At 30.8% G+C, this 22,982-nt stretch overlaps 2 protein-coding genes and 1 pseudogene across 4 annotated transcripts in view; 1 reads left to right on the top strand and 2 right to left on the bottom strand.

The window, feature by feature from the left end:
• Positions 1–14,628, bottom strand: part of LOC124447757 — a 41,172-nt gene extending 26,544 nt beyond the window's left edge. Inside the window, exon 1 of the mRNA XM_046998760.1 lies at positions 14,429–14,628. The gene's annotated coding sequence lies outside the window, so the exon portion shown is untranslated. The remainder of the gene's footprint in view (positions 1–14,428) is intronic.
• Positions 1–21,130, top strand: part of LOC124447742 — a 57,576-nt pseudogene extending 36,446 nt beyond the window's left edge.
• Positions 6,732–22,982, bottom strand: part of LOC124447743 — a 53,127-nt gene continuing 36,876 nt past the window's right edge. The window contains exons 4-7 of one of the 3 annotated variants that reach the window (XM_046998746.1): positions 12,434–12,996; positions 11,863–12,261; positions 11,360–11,644; positions 6,732–6,830 (exon numbers count right to left, since the gene is read on the bottom strand). In XM_046998746.1, coding sequence (XP_046854702.1) covers positions 6,772–6,830; positions 11,360–11,644; positions 11,863–12,261; positions 12,434–12,996 — 1,306 coding nt within the window. In that variant the 3' untranslated portion in view covers positions 6,732–6,771. Of the gene's footprint in view, positions 6,831–7,590; positions 9,944–11,359; positions 11,645–11,862; positions 12,262–12,433; positions 12,997–22,982 lie in introns of those variants that run through there. The other 2 variants (XM_046998745.1, XM_046998747.1) reach the window with 2 other exon arrangements.

The following is a 22,982-nucleotide window of genomic DNA, read 5'->3' as shown; positions in this document are numbered from 1 at the left end:
GTCAAAGAAATAAAAATTTACTATTATATATGAATCTTAAAGATCTATTAAAAAGATTAGAAATTTTATTCTATGTTGTAAAAAAACTAGTTCTAATATAGAAGGTGTTTTGAAGGATTTTGAAAAAACATTGTATAAAACAAAAGATAATTTAAACGCACCTTAAAAAAATAAAATATATAGTAATTATATAGAATGGTGAAAGTTATAAAAAACAAAGATGTATATAAATTTAAAGGACATGAAATTAATTTAGATTTATTAGATGAAATTATGAAAGATAAAAACATGTATATTAAATCATTAACGTACGAACTTTATTATAAAGACGATATTGATAGATATATAACTAAATATTATGAATTAATACAAAGAATGGTTATCTTTTTCAAAAGATAGATATAATGTTGAAAATATAAAAAATATTACATGTGATGTGTAGTATGAATATTGATTATGAACCTGTTATATTGAATACATTTAAACCATCTAATATTTATACTCTTAGTAGTGATTTTTATATACCTAATATATATAATATTAGTAGTGATTTTTATATACCACAGTTTACATATATCACTGAAGATTTGTTTAATAAAGATCATGGATGGGATGATTGTTATTTTAAATACGAAATCAACAATATAGATACAGATATTCATGTTATAAAATTTGATTTATATGAATATGGTCCTTATATAACTGCTTCTGGTATTATTAGAATCTATCTTAAACGCATTAAATAACTATTTAAAAAATAAAATATATAGTATTAGTATATATGTGTTCAGATAAACCAATACGAGGAAGACCAAAAATTTATACTAAAGAACAAATCAAACAACATAGGACATTATATATGCTCTCAAAACCATGGCATTGTGATTTATGTAATAAAACATATAGTTTAGCATATAAAACTTTACATCTTAAAACTAGAAAACATTTAATAAATTCAAAAATTTAGGCGTTTAACAAAAAAATTTAAATATATAGTAATTATATATGATAGAAAATAGAAAAACTTAAAAGACTTAAAACAAAAGATTATATTAATAACATTGAAATGAGTAATAATAAAATATCATTATGTCATTTCGGGCCTGGGTGGGTTTTGACTTTTAGACCATTATTTATTATCTAAATTTGATGTATATATATTAATTGATGGTTTACCAACAAAAATAAAACATTATGATTCTGATCAAGAAGGTTATAAAAATGTAAAGATTTTAAAACATTTAAACATACTTTAATATCTGAATTAATAGAATATAATTTTAAATTAGTTGAACATAATAAAAAATTAAAATTATTAAGATTTAAACCTGATAATCATAAACAAGAACTATTGTATTATTATGATACTACTGTACAAGAAAGTTTAGATGATCCTGTTATTCGTGCACAATTAAATCAGTGTATATGGTTACATATGAAAGGGTTCAATCCTTATTATGAATATGGTTTAATGCCAAATATGTTACCAAATTTATTACATAAAAATCTGAATTAAAAGAATATTTAAAAAAATAAAACTAAAAATGTTAAATAGATTAATTTAATTATTTTTATAAAAAGTTTTAAATATAGATTTATTTCTATAATTAAAATTAGTGCGTTTAAAAAAATAAAATAAAATATATAGTATATATATGAATAGAGATTATTTAAATCGAAAGGTACTTAAAGACAAACCTATATTATATAATATGCAGAAGATGAATATAGATAAAACAAAACATAAGGTACTTAAAGACATGAGTATTTTATATAGTATGCCTAATATGAATAAAGATGAACTTCAAAAGTTGACTAAAGACGATTTAATTAATTTAATATTAAATCAAAAGCCGTGGGTTGAAGTTAATAATACTTCAATTTCCAAACCAGTACTATCACAATCCAATATTAAACAAATGACTGTACAACAATTAAAAGTTATTGCTAAAGAAAAAAAGGTTAAAGGTTATTATAAACTTAGAAAAAACGAATTAATCAAAGCATTAACACCAGTCCCAAAACCAAGAAAGAGTGTAAAAGAGATGGTTAAAGAGTATGAGAACAATACACAGATGCTATCAGATAAAAATAAAAACCAATACCAACACCAAGAGTTAAAATAAGAGAAACAAACAATGCTCTTAAAGGTTATACAAAGTCATATAAATAAGCATTATTAACAATAAAATCCATTAATACAATTGCAGAACACAAGAAAGTATCTTACATATTATATTAAAGAAATATTAACAACAATGAAAGGATTAAAATTTATTGAAACGCTTAAATAACATTTGAAAAATTAAAATAAAATATAATGGTGATGTTGATCATTTAACAAAACAGCTTATTTCAACAGTCAAGCTTTAACAATTACAAATAATGAAATTAATGAATCACTACAAATTTCAAAACAAAATATATTAAATAATATTGGTAAATTTACACAAGAAGGTTCTGGATGGGTTATTAGCTCTATAGATAATCATTATCTTAATGTTGTTAAATATAAACCATTACAAGGATCTTTATACATTAATTTACCACAAGAACTTAAAACTCTAAAAAGGTTTGATAAATATCAAAAATAAAGATAATGAATGTTTTATGTGGTGCCATATTAGACATATTAACCCACAAAATAAATACCCACATTAAAAAATCTGATAAGGAATATATTAACAAATTAGACTACTCTGGGATTGAATTTCCAGTAACTGTTAAACAATATAATAAAATCGAAAAGCAAAACAAAATTAACATTAACGTTTTCGGTTATGAAAATAAACAACCATACCCCATTTATATATCAAAAGAAAAATTTGAAGACCATATGGAACTACTATTAATAACTTATAATGAAAATAAACATTATATTCTAATAAAAAATTTTAATGCATTTATGTACAATCAAACAAAACATAAGGAAAGAAAACATTTTTGTATGAGATGTCTTCAATGTTTTAGTTCTGAAAAAATATTAAATAACCATATAGAAAACTGTATATTAGTAAATGGTATCCAATCAATAAGAATGCCTGATAAAAATAATAACATATTGAAATTCAACAACTATCATAAACAACAAGCTGTTCCGTTTGTTATATACGCTGATTTTGAAGCTATTACAGAAAAGATATCTGGTTGTAACCAAAATAATAGAACATCATATACAGAAGCCTATCAGAAGCATACTGACTGTGGCTATGCATATAAAGTTGTTTGTTGTTATGATGATCAATTTACTAAACAAATTCAACTATATAGAGGTGAAAAGGCTGTTTACAAATTTATGGAAGCTATGTTAAAAGAAGTTAAATATTGTAAAAATATTATGAAAAACCACTTTAATAAACCATTAAAAATGACATCTGATGATGAAGAAAACTTTAAAAAAGCTGATGAATGCCATATCTGTAACAAAAAATATACTAACAAAGATATTCGAGTTCGAGACCATTGCCATATCACTGGTAAATACAGAGGTTCGGCACATCAAGATTGTAATTTAAAACTTAGAATAGACTCTGATAAATTAAAGATACCAGTAATATTCCATAATCTGCGTGGGTATGATAGCCATTTTATTATGCAAGAAATCGGAGCTATTATTAATAGGCATACATACAAAAACAAAAAAGGTGAAGAAACACAGATGAATATAAATGCTATACCAAATAATATGGAAAAATATATGGTTTTCATGTTAGGTAACCATTTAACATTTCTTGATAGTTTTCAATTTATGAGCTCTAGTCTTGAAAAGCTTGTTAGTAACCTACCTAAAGAATCGTTTAAATACACCTCTAATCAGTTTAAAGATGAAAAACTTAATTTAATGACTAAAAAAAAGGTATATACCCATATGATTATATGGATAGCTTTGAAAAGTTTGATGAGGGGTTGCCTTCAAAAAAAGACTTTTATAGTATTCTTACTGATGAGAATATCTCAGATGATTCTTATAAACATGCACAAAAAAGTGTGGAATACATTCAATCTCAAAAACATGGGTGAGTATCACGACTTGTATCTGAAATCTGATGTTTTGTTATTAACTGATGTATTTGAAAACTTTCGAAAAACATGCTTAGAATACTATAACTTAGACCCATGTCATTATTTTACTAGTCCTGGTCTTTCATGGGATGCTATGCTTAAAATGGCAGATATTAAATTAGAATTAATTACTGATATTGACATGTTTCAATTCATTGAAAAGGGTATGAAAGGAGGTATTTCTTATATTTCTAATCGATATGGTAAGGCAAATAACAAATATATGAAAACATTTGATAAGAATAAACCCTCAAAATATATAATGTATCTTGACGCAAACAATTTATATGGATGGGCTATGTCACAATACCTACCTACTGGTAATTTCAAATGGTTAACTGAGAAACAGATTAACAACATAAACCTTGCTAAATATCAAGAAGATAGTAAAAAAGGTTTAATTTTAGAAGTTGATTTAGAATATTCTGAAGAACTACATGATTTACATAATGATTATCCACTAGCACCAGAAAAAGTTAAAGTAACTAGTGACATGCTGTCAAAATATTGTAAGACAATTGCTTCTAATTATAATATATCAACAGGTTTAGTTTCAAAATTAATACCTACATTACAAAATAAATACAAGTATGTACTGCATTATAGAAATCTTCAACTATATTTAGATCTTGGGTTAAAGTTAAAAAAAGTACATAGAGTACTTGAATTTAATCAATCTCCATGGTTGAAAAAATACATAGACTTTAATACTCAAAAAAGAACTAATGCAAAAAATCCTTTTGAAAAAGACTTCTTCAAACTCATGAATAACAGTGTTTTTGGTAAGACGATGGAAAACTTAAGAAAAAGAGTAGATGTTAGACTAGTAACTAATAAAGATAAATTATTAAAATTAGCTTCAAAACCTACTTATGTAAGTAGTAAAATCTTCAATGAGAACCTTGTGGCTGTACATAAGATCAAAGAAACACTAACCCTTAATAGGCCGGCATATGTGGGTATGTGCATCTTAGATTTATCTAAAGTATTAATGTACGATTTTCATTACAATTATATCAAGAATAAATATGGTGATAAAGCTAAACTTCTTTTCACAGACACAGATAGTCTAACATATGAAATCGAAACTGAAGATGTCTATAAAGATTTTTGGGTTGATAAAGATAAATTTGATACTAGTGATTACCCAGAATACCATAAATATCATGATAAAACTAATAAAAAAGTTATTGGTAAAATGAAAGATGAAGCTGCTGGAATAGTAGTTAAAGAATTTGTTGGTTTAAGAAGTAAGATGTATAGTTATATTAAAGACAATAATAAAGAAGATAAAAAAGCTAAAGGAATTAAGAAAAATATTATTAAAAACAAAATAAAACATGAAGACTATAAACAAACACTATTTGAAAACAAACAAATGCATCATACAATGAAAACTATTAGAAGTGTAAACCATCAACTTAGTAGTTATGAAATTAATAAAGTATCACTCAGCTGTTTTGATGATAAACGGTATATATTAGATGATGGTATAACTACTAGAGCTTATGGTCATTATTTAAATGATAATTAAAACTTATTTTAATATACAGTTATAATGTGTAGTAAGCATGTAGCGTGGGCCTCTGTTAGAGTAAAATCATACATACCTGCTCCTCATGTTTGACTACATATCACATAACTGTTTGTAATAAGTAATTAATACAAAAGCGATATACAAAAGAATTCAAAATCCTGAAACAATTATTAAAAACAATTTTAACAAAAATTATATGACACTCGCTTGATAGACAAATTAAAAAAACATTGTATTATTATACATGCGCTGATGAAATGTGCTATTACATTAAACAACCATTGTTAAAAACATGCACTAAGACACGCGCGCTGCTAAAAACCAGCTATCGCTGATACTGATATTTTAATAACACTTGATTATTAAAGACGGTTTTTTTGAAGAGCATTTCTTAAGCCTCTGTTATTCTCGAATATTCTTCGAATATTCATCGAATCTACGGGGTCGTTCCGAATTTTCACTTCGTGAAAATTTTCCCCGCCGTCACTCAGAATTCTCGGCGCTCCATCCCCTGCTCAATTTTAGCTACGCTAAAATTTCCGCTGCCGAGCGCCTCCGAAACGATGCTTATTAACATTTGTTTGTAAAGACCGTTTGTAAAATTTAAACGCACCTATATATTTCAAAAACATATAGATTTCATATTTTTAAACGATAGATTGTAAACTCGAGATTTTTACCCTTTGGAACAATGACTATTTTTACACATCCTTTTTTACATGACCTTTTTACCAGAGGGACGTCTTTTAACCATGGTCTTATTTTAAGGTGTTATAAAGATAGTTTTTACTACTATATTGAAACAAACAATTTTTTACACAGCTTTTTTACATGACCTTTTTGCCAGAGGGACGTCTTTTAACCATGGTCTTATTTTAAGCTGTTATAAAGATAGTTTTTACCCAAGGTTATAAGTAGTATAGTACATGGGGAGTTATAGATAACAAAAAGTAAACTTTTTGTGATCTAGAACCCCCATGTACTATACTACTTTAATTTGATGTTGAAGATTGTCGTTAAGATGACTTTTTTCAATACGACGGGTGGGTTAAGTCGTAGTGGGTGATATTTGATTTAAATAAGATTATTTTTTTCACTTAATGTCCACGGGTTCTCATAACGAAATGACTCATTAACATCAATAACATCAATAATTGTCTCAAAACGATTTTCTAAATATTGCTATAAATTGTTAAAAGTGTAAAAAAGGTAGTTTTTTCATTATGTTTTTCTGAAATAGAACCACAAATTTACATGTTTACACAACATAAAACATTTCTATCTCTAAATTATCAACTTTCCCCAATCTCTAAGATCAAGAATTCTCAACTATTACACAACACAGTTGTGTTATCTTCCCAAAAAGTTTGAATTTAAGATGACGTTCTTAAGCAAATGTTTTTTAGAATTATTGAAAAAGGCAGAAAATTTAAGAAACTTAGGAACTGGGACCGGTTGCACGAAGCCTGGATAGCGTTGTCCATTGGATAGCAATTTTTTTAACTCTTTTGAAACGTTTTGAAAAGCAATAATTTTAAGATTCCTAATAAGCAATCACTGAAACAAAACATTGTTTTTAAGATTACGGAATTTCTTTGTCGTAAAAAAATATAAACATCTTTTCTACAAGTTTAAAAATTTTTGCTATTCAATGGATAACGCTATCCAAGGTTCCTGCAACCGGCCTTAGATGATCAAGTTATCAACAACTTTGCATGTTTCAGGTTGATGATTTAGGCGTAGAGTATGGAGGGAGGCATATTTTCACAATTCAATATACTGCAAACATTTGCGGATTTAAACCAGCAGAAAAATCTAAATTTCAAAATATACGTTCATAAAAATGTGAAGGTATGTTTTGAAATTTGAGTATGTCAACAAATAAGTTGATATAATTTATCTACATTTGCCTCTGACCTCAAAATATTAATTTCTTTTGTATGACTGTGCCACCCCCGGTAAAAGCTGGCTTTCTTAATAACCCTCATTTATCAAGTTGGTAAAGATACGATTATGAAAATTCGTTTAGCAAATTTTTCCTTGTCTATTTTGTTTAGAAAAAAATCGATGCTTTGATGGAGGCGTAGATTATAGTCATTATACATAAAAAATAAATGAAATGAGTTTTTATGACAAAAGTTTTCATTTCTTGTAACATCTCAACGATGCAGCCCTGGACGTTCAAAATAATTTCAGCTGACATTTCACACTGTCGGTGATACTGTCGACTTCATTATCACTATTAGTGAAATTAACAACACACATAAATTACAAGCTAGATTGTTAAACCATTTTATCGTCACTTTCATTACTTTCAGATTGCGAAGATTCACTATAATTGCCATAATCGTCATCATCACTTTCACTACTTTCAGATAGCCAAAATTCACTATCAATGCAATAATCGTCATTATCACTGTTTGTAAAAGGTGCGAAGTCGCTCACATACAAATTATAAGGTAGATTGTAATCCTTGCCTGACCAATCCTTTAAACCGCGAATAACGAGAAAATTGATTTTACCATTTGGTTGAATACAAGTTATTTCGTAATCAGTAAGTTTAAAAATTTTAACTGAAGCTTCAGCTTTAAAGTGTGTAACAAGTTTCCATTGAATCAGATCAAACATGAACATGGAACCTGCAATATCTTGAAACAAAACATATTTGTTTCTTCCCATAAAATAGCAACATTTAACCATGCATGAATGCTCAAATTGAGAGGCTTTTTGAGATGCTTTTTCAGGAGCACTTAGCAACTCATAAAAAATTATTCTATTTTCTACACAACAAGCTAACATTTTGTCGTCAGACGACAGAATACAATGGCTACACTTCTCCTGTTTACTACCTAATTGAAATGAACGCGTGGTTGGTTCACTGGCTATATTTTTATCATAGTCGTATATCCAAATTGATGTTCCTTTACACAAGATGATTATGCGGTTATTCATCGAAGAACAACAAGTGTCTACTTCTATCAAATAATTTTCAGGAAGGAAAAGCTTTAAAACTTTGTCTTTCACAAACCAGACGTAAATTGTTTGACGACGAGAATTCTTGTTATTGGTGCAAAATAGAATCAAGGACGAGTCTGGAGAAAACAACACAAAATGGAAATCTGATTCACCATTCTTCAGTTTATGAACTATTTCAGAAGTGGAGAAAGAGGAATCGGCGGAAAAAATTTTAAGTTCAGAATCAGAACATTTTACAAAATACAGTCCATCATAAGAGAATGCGCATTTATTTGCATCAAATGTCTCTAACTTGGAAAAGGCTACGTTGTCTTTATGAAAGTTTGAGTTTAAAAAATCTGCAGGAAAGTCTCGTAAAAAAATCATTTTTTCTTCGCCATTCGATCGAAATACAACTTTCTCGTCCATACAAAGCAAAGGGGAAAATGTGGAAACACTTTCAAAATGCTCGTTGCTATCCAAAGACCAAGCGAAAAGATTTTTTCTATTTTTGTAAATGATAGCGTTGTTATTATGCGTAAAACCAAATATATCTGAATTTCCTTCCATAACACCATGGAGCTTCAAGCAATCATAGCTAGTCTCAGCAGTATCGTTCTCAAGGTCAACCTCGTCATGATCTTGAGAATGATCAAAATTGTACAAATGAAATTCACATTCATGTTTAAGAAGCAACCAATTTTTGTCACTAGACAAACAAACTACATCGCCCCAAATCAGATTATGTAAAGATATTGGCATGTTGTGAATGAAAACGGAGCCTTTCTTGACAATCGATACTCTATCTTTGAGAAGCCCAAAACGACGATTCAAATTAGATGGCCAAACCATATTTCCCTCGAAGCGCCTATGTTTCTGAAAGTAAATCCTCTGGTCGCAGATTTTTACATTAGATTTTCCATATGCATCAAAATCATTTTCCAAGTAATCTTCGAGAAATTCTTTTGGAGACAATATAAGGTGGAACGTTTTATAAAGAGTATATGGGAAAAAATGCCATATGTAGAAAAAAGAATTCAGTTTCCATTGATTGTTAAGATCGCTTTCACACATGAGCTTGAACACATGATCCCCTGTTTTGACATCCCAGATTTGGTGTTTGGAAGAAGTGGGATATTTCTCAGGAGTGACTGAAAATATACATTCATCATCAGGTCGACATTCCACATTTTCCGCTCTTACCGCTATGTAATTTACATGTTCATGTTCAACAAAAGAAGCCCAGTTATAAAATATATCAGTTTGTGGAAATTGAGTTTTCTCAACTGTCATTCTCTCTTCTACGGAAAACCAGAATCTTAATGTCCCAAAAAATATCCATTTGTCGTCAGGAGAGAATGCTAAGCAATGAATCTTGTCCACGTTTAACTGAAAGGGACCAAATTTTTGTTGAAAAAGATGTTTCAAACAGATAAAGAACGTTTTCCTCCTGCCAACAAAGTTCTGTCTGTTGAATAAGCATAGACGTCACACTTAATTTTAAAATATTAATGTCGTCATTTGAAATAATATTCGGCAATCTACATTGGTTTGAATGCTTTGATATAAATGCTTGTCTGACCTTCGAGGATAACCTTGAAAGACTGGAGTCCAAAAGATCAGGGTTATCTACCAAATAAAAACTGTCATTTTGAAGAATAGACTGTAGTTCCTTAACAGTTTGTTTTTCATCTTCTTTTAACTCAATGTTTCCAATTGCAAAGTGAATGTCATTTAAAATGGAAGAAATACCTGATGTACTGCTTTCTATTCGTTGTTTGAGAAATTGATAGTTAGTAAAACACTGAAAAAATATTCTCGACAATTCAGAGTTTTTAGTTGAAAGATGAAATAGATAACGAAACTCAATTGTAAGGATGTAACAGACAACGGAATTTTCATCTGAGTCATTGAATGGTAGTCCATTCTCCAGGAATGATGTCAAAAGTTGGATGACAATTTCCTTAAAGAAAATTTGTGCTGCTGTTTTATCTATTACGAACTTTCGCGAAGCGCGCTTTTTATCAGTGAGCCAGTCAGGTATAAGATTGTGAAGAAACGTGAATTTTTCTTCATCACAAGAAAAAAACAGTGAAATAGCATCAATTACTTCTTGTTCGTCAAGATTTAAATTTTCTTTCTTTAAAAGAAATGGAATAAACGAACTAGGAAGAGGTGAAGGAGCAACCACTGCACAACCTAACAATTTTTTATAGAAATCTTTTCCAACTTTCTCATAAATACGTTTAAAATTATTAAGAAAGTAACCATCAATATCTTGTGGGCATTTTTCAAGATCCGTTTCAGATGAATCTTTGAGAGTTTTGACAAGATAATGTGCAAACAAAAACATTCCTTTACATTTTTTTGTAATTTCTTTTGCAGAAAATGATTTACCAGTGAAGTCGACTTGATTTTCCAAAAAAGTTTGAATATCTTGTTCATGTTTTTCATAAGCCTTAGCATTATTCGCATCTCCTGAACAAATCTTTACACATGGATTGTAATTTTTCAAAGTAAATTGCGTGTAATCTACTGGACGTGTTGTTATAAAGAAAAGTAGCCATTGTGGAAGTTGGGGGAAACGAAAAGTTACCACATCAAGAAATTCATTTTTCGAATCATAATCTGCCTCATCTAAAGCATCGATCACAATGAGAGTTTTTGAAAAAGTCTTAAAATTACTTAATGGCTCTTCGAAAAACTTAGTAAAAAGTTCTTGAACGCCTAGTTTTGTATCGCTTCGTTGTTTTTTTATTCCAGACACCCCTCCCAATAATTTCAAATAATCAGGAAAACGTTTACCTAACTGATAAGCAACACTGGCCAGGAGAGATCTTGGATCACGACGTGTACCATCATAATGTCTACAAAAGAATGCTGCTCCTAACTTCCCATCATCCTTAGCGCGTTGAGCGATAGCAGCTGACATAACTGTTTTACCAACTCCAGCATCTCCCATAAATACAAAAGCTCTTGATTCTCCAGGTTCATCGAACCAAGTAGAGAAATCGTTGATCAACCATTTTCTTGTTTTTTGATCGAATTTTCGGTAGTGTAAATTGATATCGCTGTCACAAATGGCGAAATCTATGAAAATACAATGTTAAAGTAAGTTTTATTTGAAAGACATCTCGTCTTCATTCTTTAATGCATTTTTATATATAGCACTAATGGTTTATTGTTAACATTTTGCAAATCGTTCACACTTCATCAATAGCTTAGTTTGCTTAGAATCTTCAATAGTGTGTTTTGTGATGTTTAATTTATAAATCTTCACTTGAACTTTAGTAGTTTTAATATTGTACCATTAATTTTGCTTTGATGAAGTTGATCAACTGTGTCTTCAACTTTCTCAACTTTGTCTTCAACTTTCTCAACTTTGTCTTCAACTTTCTCAACTTTGTCTTCAACTTTCTCAACTTTGTCTTCAACTTTCTCAACTTTGTCTTCAACTTTCTCAACTTTGTCTTCAACTTTCTCAACTTTGCCTTCAACTTTCTCAAATTTGTCTTCAACTTTATCAACACGTCTTTTCAACTGATCCATTTCTTCAATGCAATTCGAAAATTTGTCAAGCGTCTCTTGCGCTAACTTTTTGTACTCTTCGTTTTCAAATTTCGTTTCTTCAACTTCTTTTAAAAGTCTGTTAATGTGATCTTTTAACTCTTCACATAAAGTACGATCGTTTGTCCACAATGTCAAAGCTGTAAAATGTAATTAAAATGGTGTTGATAAAATATATTAAATATACGATATACCGATATACCGGTATTGCTGGGATGTTTTAGATGAAGATGTTATAACTAATTTTTTGTTACATACGTTCTGCAAAACGTTAATAAAACCCACTCAATGATATAATAATGAAAAATATACCTTGATCTTTCCAATGATTTATAACATTCAAAACTTCATCTTCAGTTGCTAAACACAATTCTTTCACAAGTTTCTTCATATTGTCGATTTTCTTTTGAAAATCTGTTTCGTTCCATTCTTTAAAATTGCAGTGACCCCAAGAATTTCTATTTTCTCTAACGATTTTTGCCGCATTTTGGACCAGGTTGGAAAAAATTTGGATCCTTTCTAGTAAATTAAGCACTGCTGATGCGTCACAACTGTCGTAACTGTTAAACTTTGCCATGTGACTAAGAAGGAAAAGTTTTCCAAAATCGACATGTGACTTAACTTCATAGTTAAATTTCTTCTTATCCTTTGTTTCATTATTGTTGATATTTTTATAATGTAGATCGTGGGGGGAATATTTTGGTGAAGGAAAGTTGTGAGCTGTTTGAACATCAATCTTATGAGATTGCTTTAGTCCATCATACTCATTTAAAATATTATTTTCCAGGTAAGGTCGAACAGCTGGGATCAAAACATGATTAAGTACGATTCCATAAACACACCATCGTTTTTCATCGTCATTTAACAACGTTGCCCTATAACGATCATCATTAATTATTGAGGGAAAATTGGAATACATGCACATAAATTGCCCTATAGTGATACATATGATTGACAGACACTTAACTATAAAAGAATATTAGCTATCACGTGATAAGGACAATGTATGTGTGTACTTCATGCAGAGATATATTAAGAAAGGGTAAAACTCAGAAATGTATTGTTGGACAAGACCATTTAATTTGATCCAAGTTCATCATAATATAATATTATATAAGCAAATGATGGTGCAAATGTGTTATTACAGTTGATTTTTATTAATTCACTCTTAGATAAAACGATAAGTTATGAGAAATTCAAAAATTTGCGACGCATTAATTGAAATTAAGACAACTTACATTTTTTCATTTCATCAATCTTCATTAACGATTATTTCTCCATAAACTTTAAATGCCATAACAAATAACCATCTCCGTCGTGAAGTTTAAACTTACCTGTGAATATTCAAGGAAGCCATTTCATTAACAATATAGACTTAAGGCTGAAACACACAAGGCAATGGCTTTCGTTGCGCGTCTAAAACTACAGCTTTGCGTGGTTACTAAGTTAGTAGCGTAGCGCGTCATCTAGTCGCATTGAAAGTTCAACATGTTGAACTTTTGACATTGGTCGCTTTAGTCGCTTTACACTGATTGGCCAATAGATAAATTTTTACTTCCTAAATGCATATCATATTCCCTGTTGTAAGCATAACACGAAATTTATAGATTATACCTTGGAAAACGAAGGCAATATATAATAAATTCACACTGGAATCCTACAGTTTTTATATGACTTATCAAATAAGGACAATAGGAGCTACAAACTGGAACCCTAATGCACAACCTAAATGCACAGAATAAGATTGTCCACAATACACGCGTAATGGGCTATGATCATATTTACGTGTTTTAACCGGCTTGTTCTCTTTTCTCCACATAGTAGTTTGTACTGAGTAAATATTCATCTACTAGTAGCTATAATAAAGGCAAAAATAAAAAGTTTAAGTGATGTCTCTAACAAACAGAAATCTTCGCCATGTTAAATTAACGCAACGGTAAACGACGCGATGGTCACTGCATTTGTGTTGCTGGCGTTCAAGCAACTGACCCGTGCGCATCAATTCGCTTTGGACGCGTGACTGAAGGAACTGTCTAGTGTGTTTTAGCCTTTAGACATTACATCAATAATTTAGTGTAGAAATACAACATGAATGTAGCACAATTTACAACCATTGAAAGACAAAAAGAACTTTATTGTATTTGATGAACATAAGTCAAGGAGAATTTGTATTTTATATTACGACTTGGACATCACAGACGACAATTAACCGTTCTGTGATTATATTCTTTAATTGGTTTTAAAGAGAGACAAAAGAAACTAGAAATTTAAGAAATTCATCAAAATATATCTTAACTTGTAACGTACCTTTATTGAACTTTATATTTCACAGAATCCCCAATTACTACAATGAGATATTCGACTAGACATATTTTGTCGAGATTTTGATCTTATCCCGCTATCCGTGTTTGACCGAAGGAGAATGTTCTCTTTCTATTGTACAAAGTTTCTATTTTCCGAATGAGCGGTTTGCTAATCATTATTCATCATGTTAGATTTAAGCCTAGGCCACACTATCGTCCATATCGACGAAAATTAGAACGAAAACTGCCGCAACGAAAACTTTGAACAAAAACTCGACGAAAATTTCGTTATAAAGTAAATGGTTTAAACCAATTTACAAACATGAAAATTTCGTTTTCTTGCATATTAGAAGAGTTGAAGTTTTGACCTTTTTCGTCAAAGAAAACGCATACTATTGTCTAGTAATATCAGACTTTGTACTCAAACATGGCGGAGTGGCAAGAGGTTTTGATAAATCTGATGCGAGAAAAACCAATTTTGTATGATAAAAGTCACCAGGATTATAAGGACTCGAGGAACAAGAAAAGAAATCACTGGCAAGATGCTTTAGATGAATTTAATAAAATTACGGACTTGGCATGGGATAGTGAGTATTATTGATAGTCCGCCGACACACATTTTGTATCAAATGATGCATTTCCATTATTTTTTAAACATTTTACAGTTGACACTAACATGAAAAAGTGGTCTAATCTGCGTGATTCATTCATGCAGTACAAAAGGCAGTACGATCTTAGAAGAGCTAGTGGTGTTGCTGCCACTGACGAGCCGAATTGGAAATGGTGGCGACACTTTTATTGGTATTTGAAAAAGCAGTAACTTTTTCTTAAGAAGAAGTAATATTTTTCTTTTAGAGATCGCCATTTTTTCTAATACGTCAAAAACGCCGCTTGCTTATTGCCCAAAAAAAATTTTGGCTTTGCAAACATGCTTGTAATTTTTCGTCGTGTCTGACATGCATTTCGTGCAGGAATTTTCGTTTCGTTTTCGTTTTCGTCAATATAGACGATAGTGTGGCCCAGGCTTAACCCATAATGCTTGAGAATATATTTTAACATAACATGTGCTCTTTTACAAGGCGAAACAAAAACTCATAAGTACATTGGTCACGTGATTAATAATCTAGTTGAGAGTTATACAATATGTGATGTCATTTCCTTTTAACAGAAGCAAATGAATACACCCCCCCCCTCCCCATTTAACATTCTATTATAAATGAATCCAGGGAAATTCAGCGGGGGGACTTGTCTCGTGTGTTTATTGCGAATGTGGGATAAAACTATTTTCACTTTCCCATCCCTAGCAACGCAGTGTACAATACCTTCCATTAGCAAATGTAATAAATATTTTATTGTTAAATGTATTTCCTTTATTTGAATTGGAATATCCTGGTGCAAAAAGATCTCTGTTTTCAGAAGAGTTGGTGGTGTCATATGAAGGAATTACTACTGTTTATGAAGCATATGAGAGAGGAACTCAAATTTCTGGTTAATTAATTTTTGTGTTTATTTATTTTTGTAAGTTATTTGATGAAGTATTCATTTATTAATGCACTCTACAGGTGACCAGCCATATCTTGGTACGATAGTTAATGGGAAATATTCATGGTTAACACACAATCAGGTAGTTCTCATATTTACTACAAACTATATCTATAGTGCCTGAAGTCCTTATGAGTTATAGTTTGACCAAATTTTAGGTGCATCAAAAAGCACTTGCTCTAGGATCTGGGATAATGGAACTTGGCTATAAACCATCGACTGAAATGACATTTGGCATTTATGCTGTGAACAAATTGGAGGTTTCACACATTATGATTTTTGACTTAGATTGGCCATATTTTGATCTGTAATGTTTTATTTTATTTTTAGTGGATGTTAATGGACAGAGCCTGTGTTATGTTTTCCTTTGTATCCGTTCCACTGTATGAGAGTTTAGGTTTTGAAGCATGTATCTACATCATCAACCATGGTATGTTTACTTAGAATGTTGGAGTTACTATGGTGATTGAGAAACATCTGTTGATGACACTTGATTTCAAATTATATTCAGCTGAGTTATCATTAGTTGTGTGTGATGAGAACAAGCTGCCAATATTATTGGAGTCAGCTCATCAATGTCCTAAACTCAAGCATATTATAAAAATTGGTGATGTGACAAAGGACGAGAGGGAAAACTTTAAAAAACTTGGAATAACTGTAAAGTCATTTGAAGATGTTATGGTAAGAATTCTTTGTTGGATTTGGTAAATTAAGTACAAGAATTTGTCATGCTTAATGATTTGTGTTCATTTCTTAATTTTTAGTTAATGGGACACTGGAATCCTTGGAAAATGTCTGTATGTTATCTTTTTCTGGGCAATTTTTTCTTCTTTGTTTTAAAAATTATGTATTTGTTCAAAATAATGGGATTTTGTGGTGATTTATTTCAGCCTGCTAAACCTGATGATGTTTACACAATTTGTTTCACAAGTGGTACCACAGGTAAGATTTATGTGTAGTTTTACCTTAGAACGAATGAAAGTAGGGAGTAAATTGCAATCGCCAGGAGCTACGCCGCTATGAAAGCACCTGCAAAAAGCAAAGTCATTTTTTCTAAGGAAATAAAGCCTTCATTTGATGAAACAACATGTTCGTAACGATTCGTCATTGAAAGAAAATCATTGTAGAAAATATATTTCGTTTAAAGCGCTTTTGCTGAAACATTGTATGTAAATATTAGCATTTTTGTAAATAATTCTATTTTTGAGTATTTTTCAAATAATGTTAGTTGGGGGGAAGGGTTGGAGAGGGTTGCCGCGAATCTTTGATCCGCCCTGATTTTAAGAGTCGTACCCCCAGGTAATTCTCTTGTGTATTTTCACCAGTGGTACGTATATTGAACTTTGGTTTTGACGTTCATTTTTAGGACAACCAAAGGGAGTGATGTTGAGCAACAAGAACATGATATCCTGCCTCGCTGCAACTTTTATACATTTTGAGAAGGTTTAGTAAAATGAAGATAGTATCTTTGCTGTGTTCTTTAGATTCAATTTCTCCATACTTTCGTCTTTAGAATGGCTACCCAGTGGATTCAAGCTTTGTTCACATATCCTATCTTCCGCTTCCTCACATGTACGAGAGACTTGTTATGGTAACTGAAAAATATTTTACTTCCTGGTTTAAGTTGTTCTTTTAAGCTACAGATATTTGTACTACGCCGTCGTCATTTTTAGATGATTATTTGTTGTGCTGGAGGTCGAGCTGGGTTCTTTCGTGGTGATGTGAAACTTCTCTTGGATGACATCCAGTTATTGAGGTAATTCTCTTGAAATTCATTCACTTGTTGTTGATCACTGTAAATCATACAATATGATGTGTGAATAATTTTTTAGGCCGACATTCTTCGCTTCAGTTCCTCGTTTGTTAAACCGTCTTTACGATAAGGTTATTCAATGTAGACAATCGTTGTTTGTTTGTGTGAAAGATTTGTTGTGCTCATTTGTCTGTGATTTTAATTCTGCAGGTTATATCAAATATTGAAAGTAGCAGTGGCTTAAAGAAATGGCTGTTTTACAAGGCTTTTGAGTCGAAGAGAGCGGACTTGAAAAAGTATTCAATAGTGAAAGAAATAGCTTTAAGTCCATTATGAAAATCTAAATATATTTATTTTCACTGTAGAGGTCAAATCTCCAAAAATACTTTGTGGGACAAAATAGTTTTTCACAAAATTCAGGTACGAAACGGACAGGCTGTTACGTCACTGGTGACTACCTTACGTCACCAGTTAAGGCCGTTTACTTCACTGGTGGGGCTTGCTTCGTCACAGGTAAGAGCCCGTTACGTCACCGGTGAGGCCCCGTTACGTCAACATTTTATACTCGTAAAACACTTCATTCGTTTCATTAAAAAAGCTTTTATCATGTTTCAAGGATATTGAGATCAGTGATTTTCCTTATATTTCCCGCTAATTGTTTTACTCTCACCTGGCTAATGAATTGTAAATTACATTTCGCTGCACTGGGCACTCGCCGTCATTCTTTCGGGGGACTGGTATTGAAACTAACTGACAACTTTGTTCTTTACAGGCAATTTTAGGTGGAAATGTAAATGTCATTCTCACAGGTGCTGCTCCTATTGATGGTAAAGTTTTAGAGTTTTTAAGAGTCGTTCTTGGATGTTTGGTTCGTATTTATTTATGACATCACGTTTCAACTGTGTTACCATGGTTACATCTTGTTTCTTTTTGTATTAAGATTTTTGAAGGTTATGGTCAGACTGAGTCTACAGCACTTGTTTCTCTGACAAATAAACTTGATCTTTCACCAGGTACTACGTATTTCCGTATGAACACTTCTGTGGTACTTCATTTAAAATGTAATATTGTAAACGTTGAGAAAGTCAATATTAAGACATTAAGACCTAAGTAAGGTTGCCTGGGGCCTGGGTCTGAATAGTTGATTTGAAGTGTTTTGTCATCTTTTATTTATGTACAATGAACTATAATATCCTAGAAAATGAGCTAAAAGCGAACACTTAATGTTCATCTCTATTGTTAGATTGTCACAATTACCTATAAACCCCATTCATATTATCTACGTAGGTACCAGGCCCTGCAGTTGATAGCGCTATTATTGTAGTCATGTCCAGGTTTTGTAATCATTTCTAATTAATAATGGTACAATGTTTTCCTAAGTATTTTACACAATATAGAGTGAATAACTCACTAGGAATTTTTCAACATATTTTATCCATCTGTATACTTATAAGTGACCCTATCTTATACATGTCTATACCAACAGGTGACTATATTTTATCCATGTATGTACCTATAGGTCACGTTGGATCACCTAGTGCCTGTAACTATGTGAAACTTGTTGATGTACCAGAAATGAACTATTTTACTTCAAACAATCAAGGCGAAGTAACGAATCTTGTTTTTATTTTCTACTTTGCTAATGTTATGTTACGATTGTGCATTGAAAGAATGATTTTTGTTTTTAAGATATGTGTCTATGGTCCAAATGTCTTCAAGGGATATCTTAAAAATCCTGACAAAACATCTGAAATGTTAGATGATGATGGTTGGTTGCATACAGGTGATGTAGGAGAATGGAAACAGGTCAGTTGAAGTTACATAGTAGCAAAGGATGTAAAATAATGTTTTTTTGTTGTTATCGAAATTAATGTGGGAAAAATGACGTTAACTTGTTGTTAATTTTTGCTAAGACACTATCTGTAAGAGAATTCGGGAAGTTGATAACTAAAAAACAGACATTTGACTTCAAGAATTTTTACACCAAAAACGAAGCAAGTTCCTTTGAAAGAAATTTATTATAATTTATTACAATAAATTAATATTAATTTTATTTCTCTAAGAAGGAAACGATAGGAAAAATATTTTGTCATCATGAACAATTTTTTTTGTATTATCGTACTTTCATGCAAAAATAGTGTACATTATCTTTTACTTAATGATTAAGTATGTGGTGAGGTGCTCATAATGTTTCTGTTTTTGTTTTATAGAATGGAACGCTTAAAATAATTGGTCGAAAAATGTATTTTCAAGTTGTCGCAGGTTTATAAAACATAAATGATAGCAACCATTATATATTTTGTTTTTTTTATTTATCTTATTTGTGATTGTGTCTTTTAGGGCGAATATATTTCTCCTGATAAAATTGAAAATGTTTACATCAAATGTCCTTTCGTCGCTCAAGCTTTTGTACACGGTTCTAGTCTTAAGGTACTGGGGCGAGTTGTTCTGCATGGCTGTGAACTTGGGATTTGATTCTTAATTTTCGAGATTTGGATTTGCAATAAAAAATTACGATATCTTTTGCTTACTGCTGAGATCAAAATTCGTCTCAATTCACTAACTTTCTTATGGTTTGAGATTTGAAATAAAAAATTGCTCTTGATTTGCCAGTCAGGAAACGCGTTTGTTCAGTAAAAATTGATGAAAATGTACTCGAATTTGTTTGGAATATTTATTCGCTTAAAATGTTTGGCTTTGATTTTTTTGATAAAAATAAAAATGAATTTATGATTTCTTGTTTGCAATCTAGCATAATGTAATCTTTCCAATATTTAGTCATTTCTTGTTGGAATCATTGTTCCTGATGAAGAAATTCTTACAAAATGGGCCAAAGACAATAACATAAACAAATGTTTTGAGGAATTATGTCAGGATACGGTACTACATTAACATAGAAATTTCACATGTTTTTCATTGCATTCAAACGCTTGTACTTTCTATTACTTCAAACTTCAGGCCGTCAATGACATGATTCTGAATGACATCATCTCCAGAGGAAAGGAAGCAAAGTTGGCGTCGTTTGAGCAGGTTTTTACTCGATAATTTTCTTCTGTAGTTTTATTTCACCTCAACTTCTTTCTGTCATTATTTCAGGTCAAAGGAATTCATCTTCATTCGCAACCATTCACTCCAGATAATAGATTACTAACTCCAACACTTAAATCCAAACGATTTACGTTAGCGAAAAGATTTAATGATGAAATTGATCGTTTGTATGAAAAATTGGAGAAGATTCCAGCTAAGCCGAAACTTTAAGGTTATGGCTGTTTTAGTTCGTTTATAGTTTAGTTTGATCGCTTAATTCTTCATGGTAAAAATACATTGAAGACAAGGGTTTAAAAACTTGTTGCTCTTAAAACAGAATTTTAACGTCAAATTATATAAAATACAAATGATATAACGAATAAAGAGCGACTGTGGAGACTATTCTTTAATGGAGGTGGTATGGTTATTGACCACTGATATCTAGAAAGTTGTTTGCTAGTAAGGGATGTGTTTACAAAATTCAAAATGGAAGCAAAATTGTTTGGGGGGGGGGGGATATAACTGCACAGTCCCCTCGGTCCCTGATAAATGCATGCTAATACTTTGGAAGCATGGAACTAGGTTTAGTAGAGATTAAATTGATTAAGACCTAGACCGTGTCGCATCGAGAGTAGTTCAAAATAAATTATAGAAGCTCATTTTAAATTCAAAAGACTTTTTTAACAACATTAAAAGTTTATAAAGAATATTTAAGACTAAAATAATCCCAATAGGATTCGCTCCAGAGTATTTTAAAATGGAAATAGATTGTAATGTATCCTGACCATCCATAGATCCGCCACTGGACCTAAATATTGTCGAACTAAAAATGTACGATGACTTGCAATATTATTCATGTTATGCACTTTAAGTAGCAATTTTTACTACTAAAGCAATTTCTAGGAACATTGCAAATCTTGAGGTGCTTATGTTGAAAATATATTTATTTGATAAATACAAAATAAAAAAGAAAACATTATTTCCAGTAGATTTGAGGTTGATACTTTATTTGATATCCTTCTTAATCCACTAAATAAATTGTCTACAAAATGCTAAAAGATTATTACATGGCTAAACACTTGTTGCTATAAAAAGTTCCAGTCATTTAGCTGAACTTTATGCAAACATCATAAAAAATAATGTAATTTATGACCAGTTAATGTTTGGATTACTTTGTCTTAGAAGAACATTTTATATCTTTATTGACATCTACAATTTCCAAATTAAGGTCAGTTTATTAATGGAGAGACGAAACCTGAGGCTTGTTTAAACGAAATGTTTTATTTTTGTAGGGGTAGGGTAGCAATCTTTGATAATTTTCTGTTTAAAGACAGCTCTGTGATGTAATATCAGCATTTCATATTTTTTTGTCGGAAATGAAGAATGATTTACGTGTCGAAAAACATTTCGTCTTTGGTAGGATCCCAACTGTTGTTTGGTAAGTGACAAAGACTCGTCAAGTTCTGTCTCACCTTTCATATAAACATGGTTCTTATAGTATTGTTTATTTATACTACAAATATCTAGGATTATATCAACAAGTAAATAATTACATTTATAGCAATGTTCACTGATTAATTTCATGTTGAAGATTGTCGTTAAGATGACTTTTTTCAATACGACGGGTGGGTTAAGTCGTAGTGGGTGATATTTGATTTGAATAAGATTATTTTTTTGACTTAATGTCCACGGGTTCTCTGAACGAAATGACTCATTAACATCAATAACATCAATAATTGTCTCAAAACGATTTTCGAAACATTGCTATAAATTGTTAAAAAGTGTATAAAAGGTACTTTTTTCATTATGTTTTTCTGAAATAGAAACACAAATAATAAACTTGGTCTCAACTCTTAAGAATCATCTAAAAACAATTTTCTAAGCATTACCATAAATTCTTAAATTAAAAAGCGGAAAAAATAGAAAAAAAAGTGTCAACGACAGGTGTCATCCTTGACGGTAGTGATCAACAGTTTAGGAAGATATCTTTTCAACGGGGGGCACATATCTAATAATCTATACAATTCAATATCCGCTAACATTTGCGCATTTAACCAGCAGAAAACCTTTAATTTTATGAGTATGCTCCCTGAATCATTGAGTTGGCTATATGAACAATCTCAGTTATAATGGTTGCTAAACTATTGAAAGATATGTTCAGACAATCATTTAATAAATTTTTCTTGGATACTCTGTGTTTCAAAACGATCGATGTTTTGATTCCACATTGAAAAGA

This window comes from Xenia sp. Carnegie-2017, unplaced genomic scaffold (genome assembly GCF_021976095.1).
Source record: "Xenia sp. Carnegie-2017 unplaced genomic scaffold, XeniaSp_v1 HiC_scaffold_23, whole genome shotgun sequence".
Taxonomy (NCBI): domain Eukaryota; kingdom Metazoa; phylum Cnidaria; class Anthozoa; order Malacalcyonacea; family Xeniidae; genus Xenia; species Xenia sp. Carnegie-2017.
Note: the sequence above shows the minus strand (reverse complement) of the source record. Positions and strands in the feature narration are given on the sequence as shown.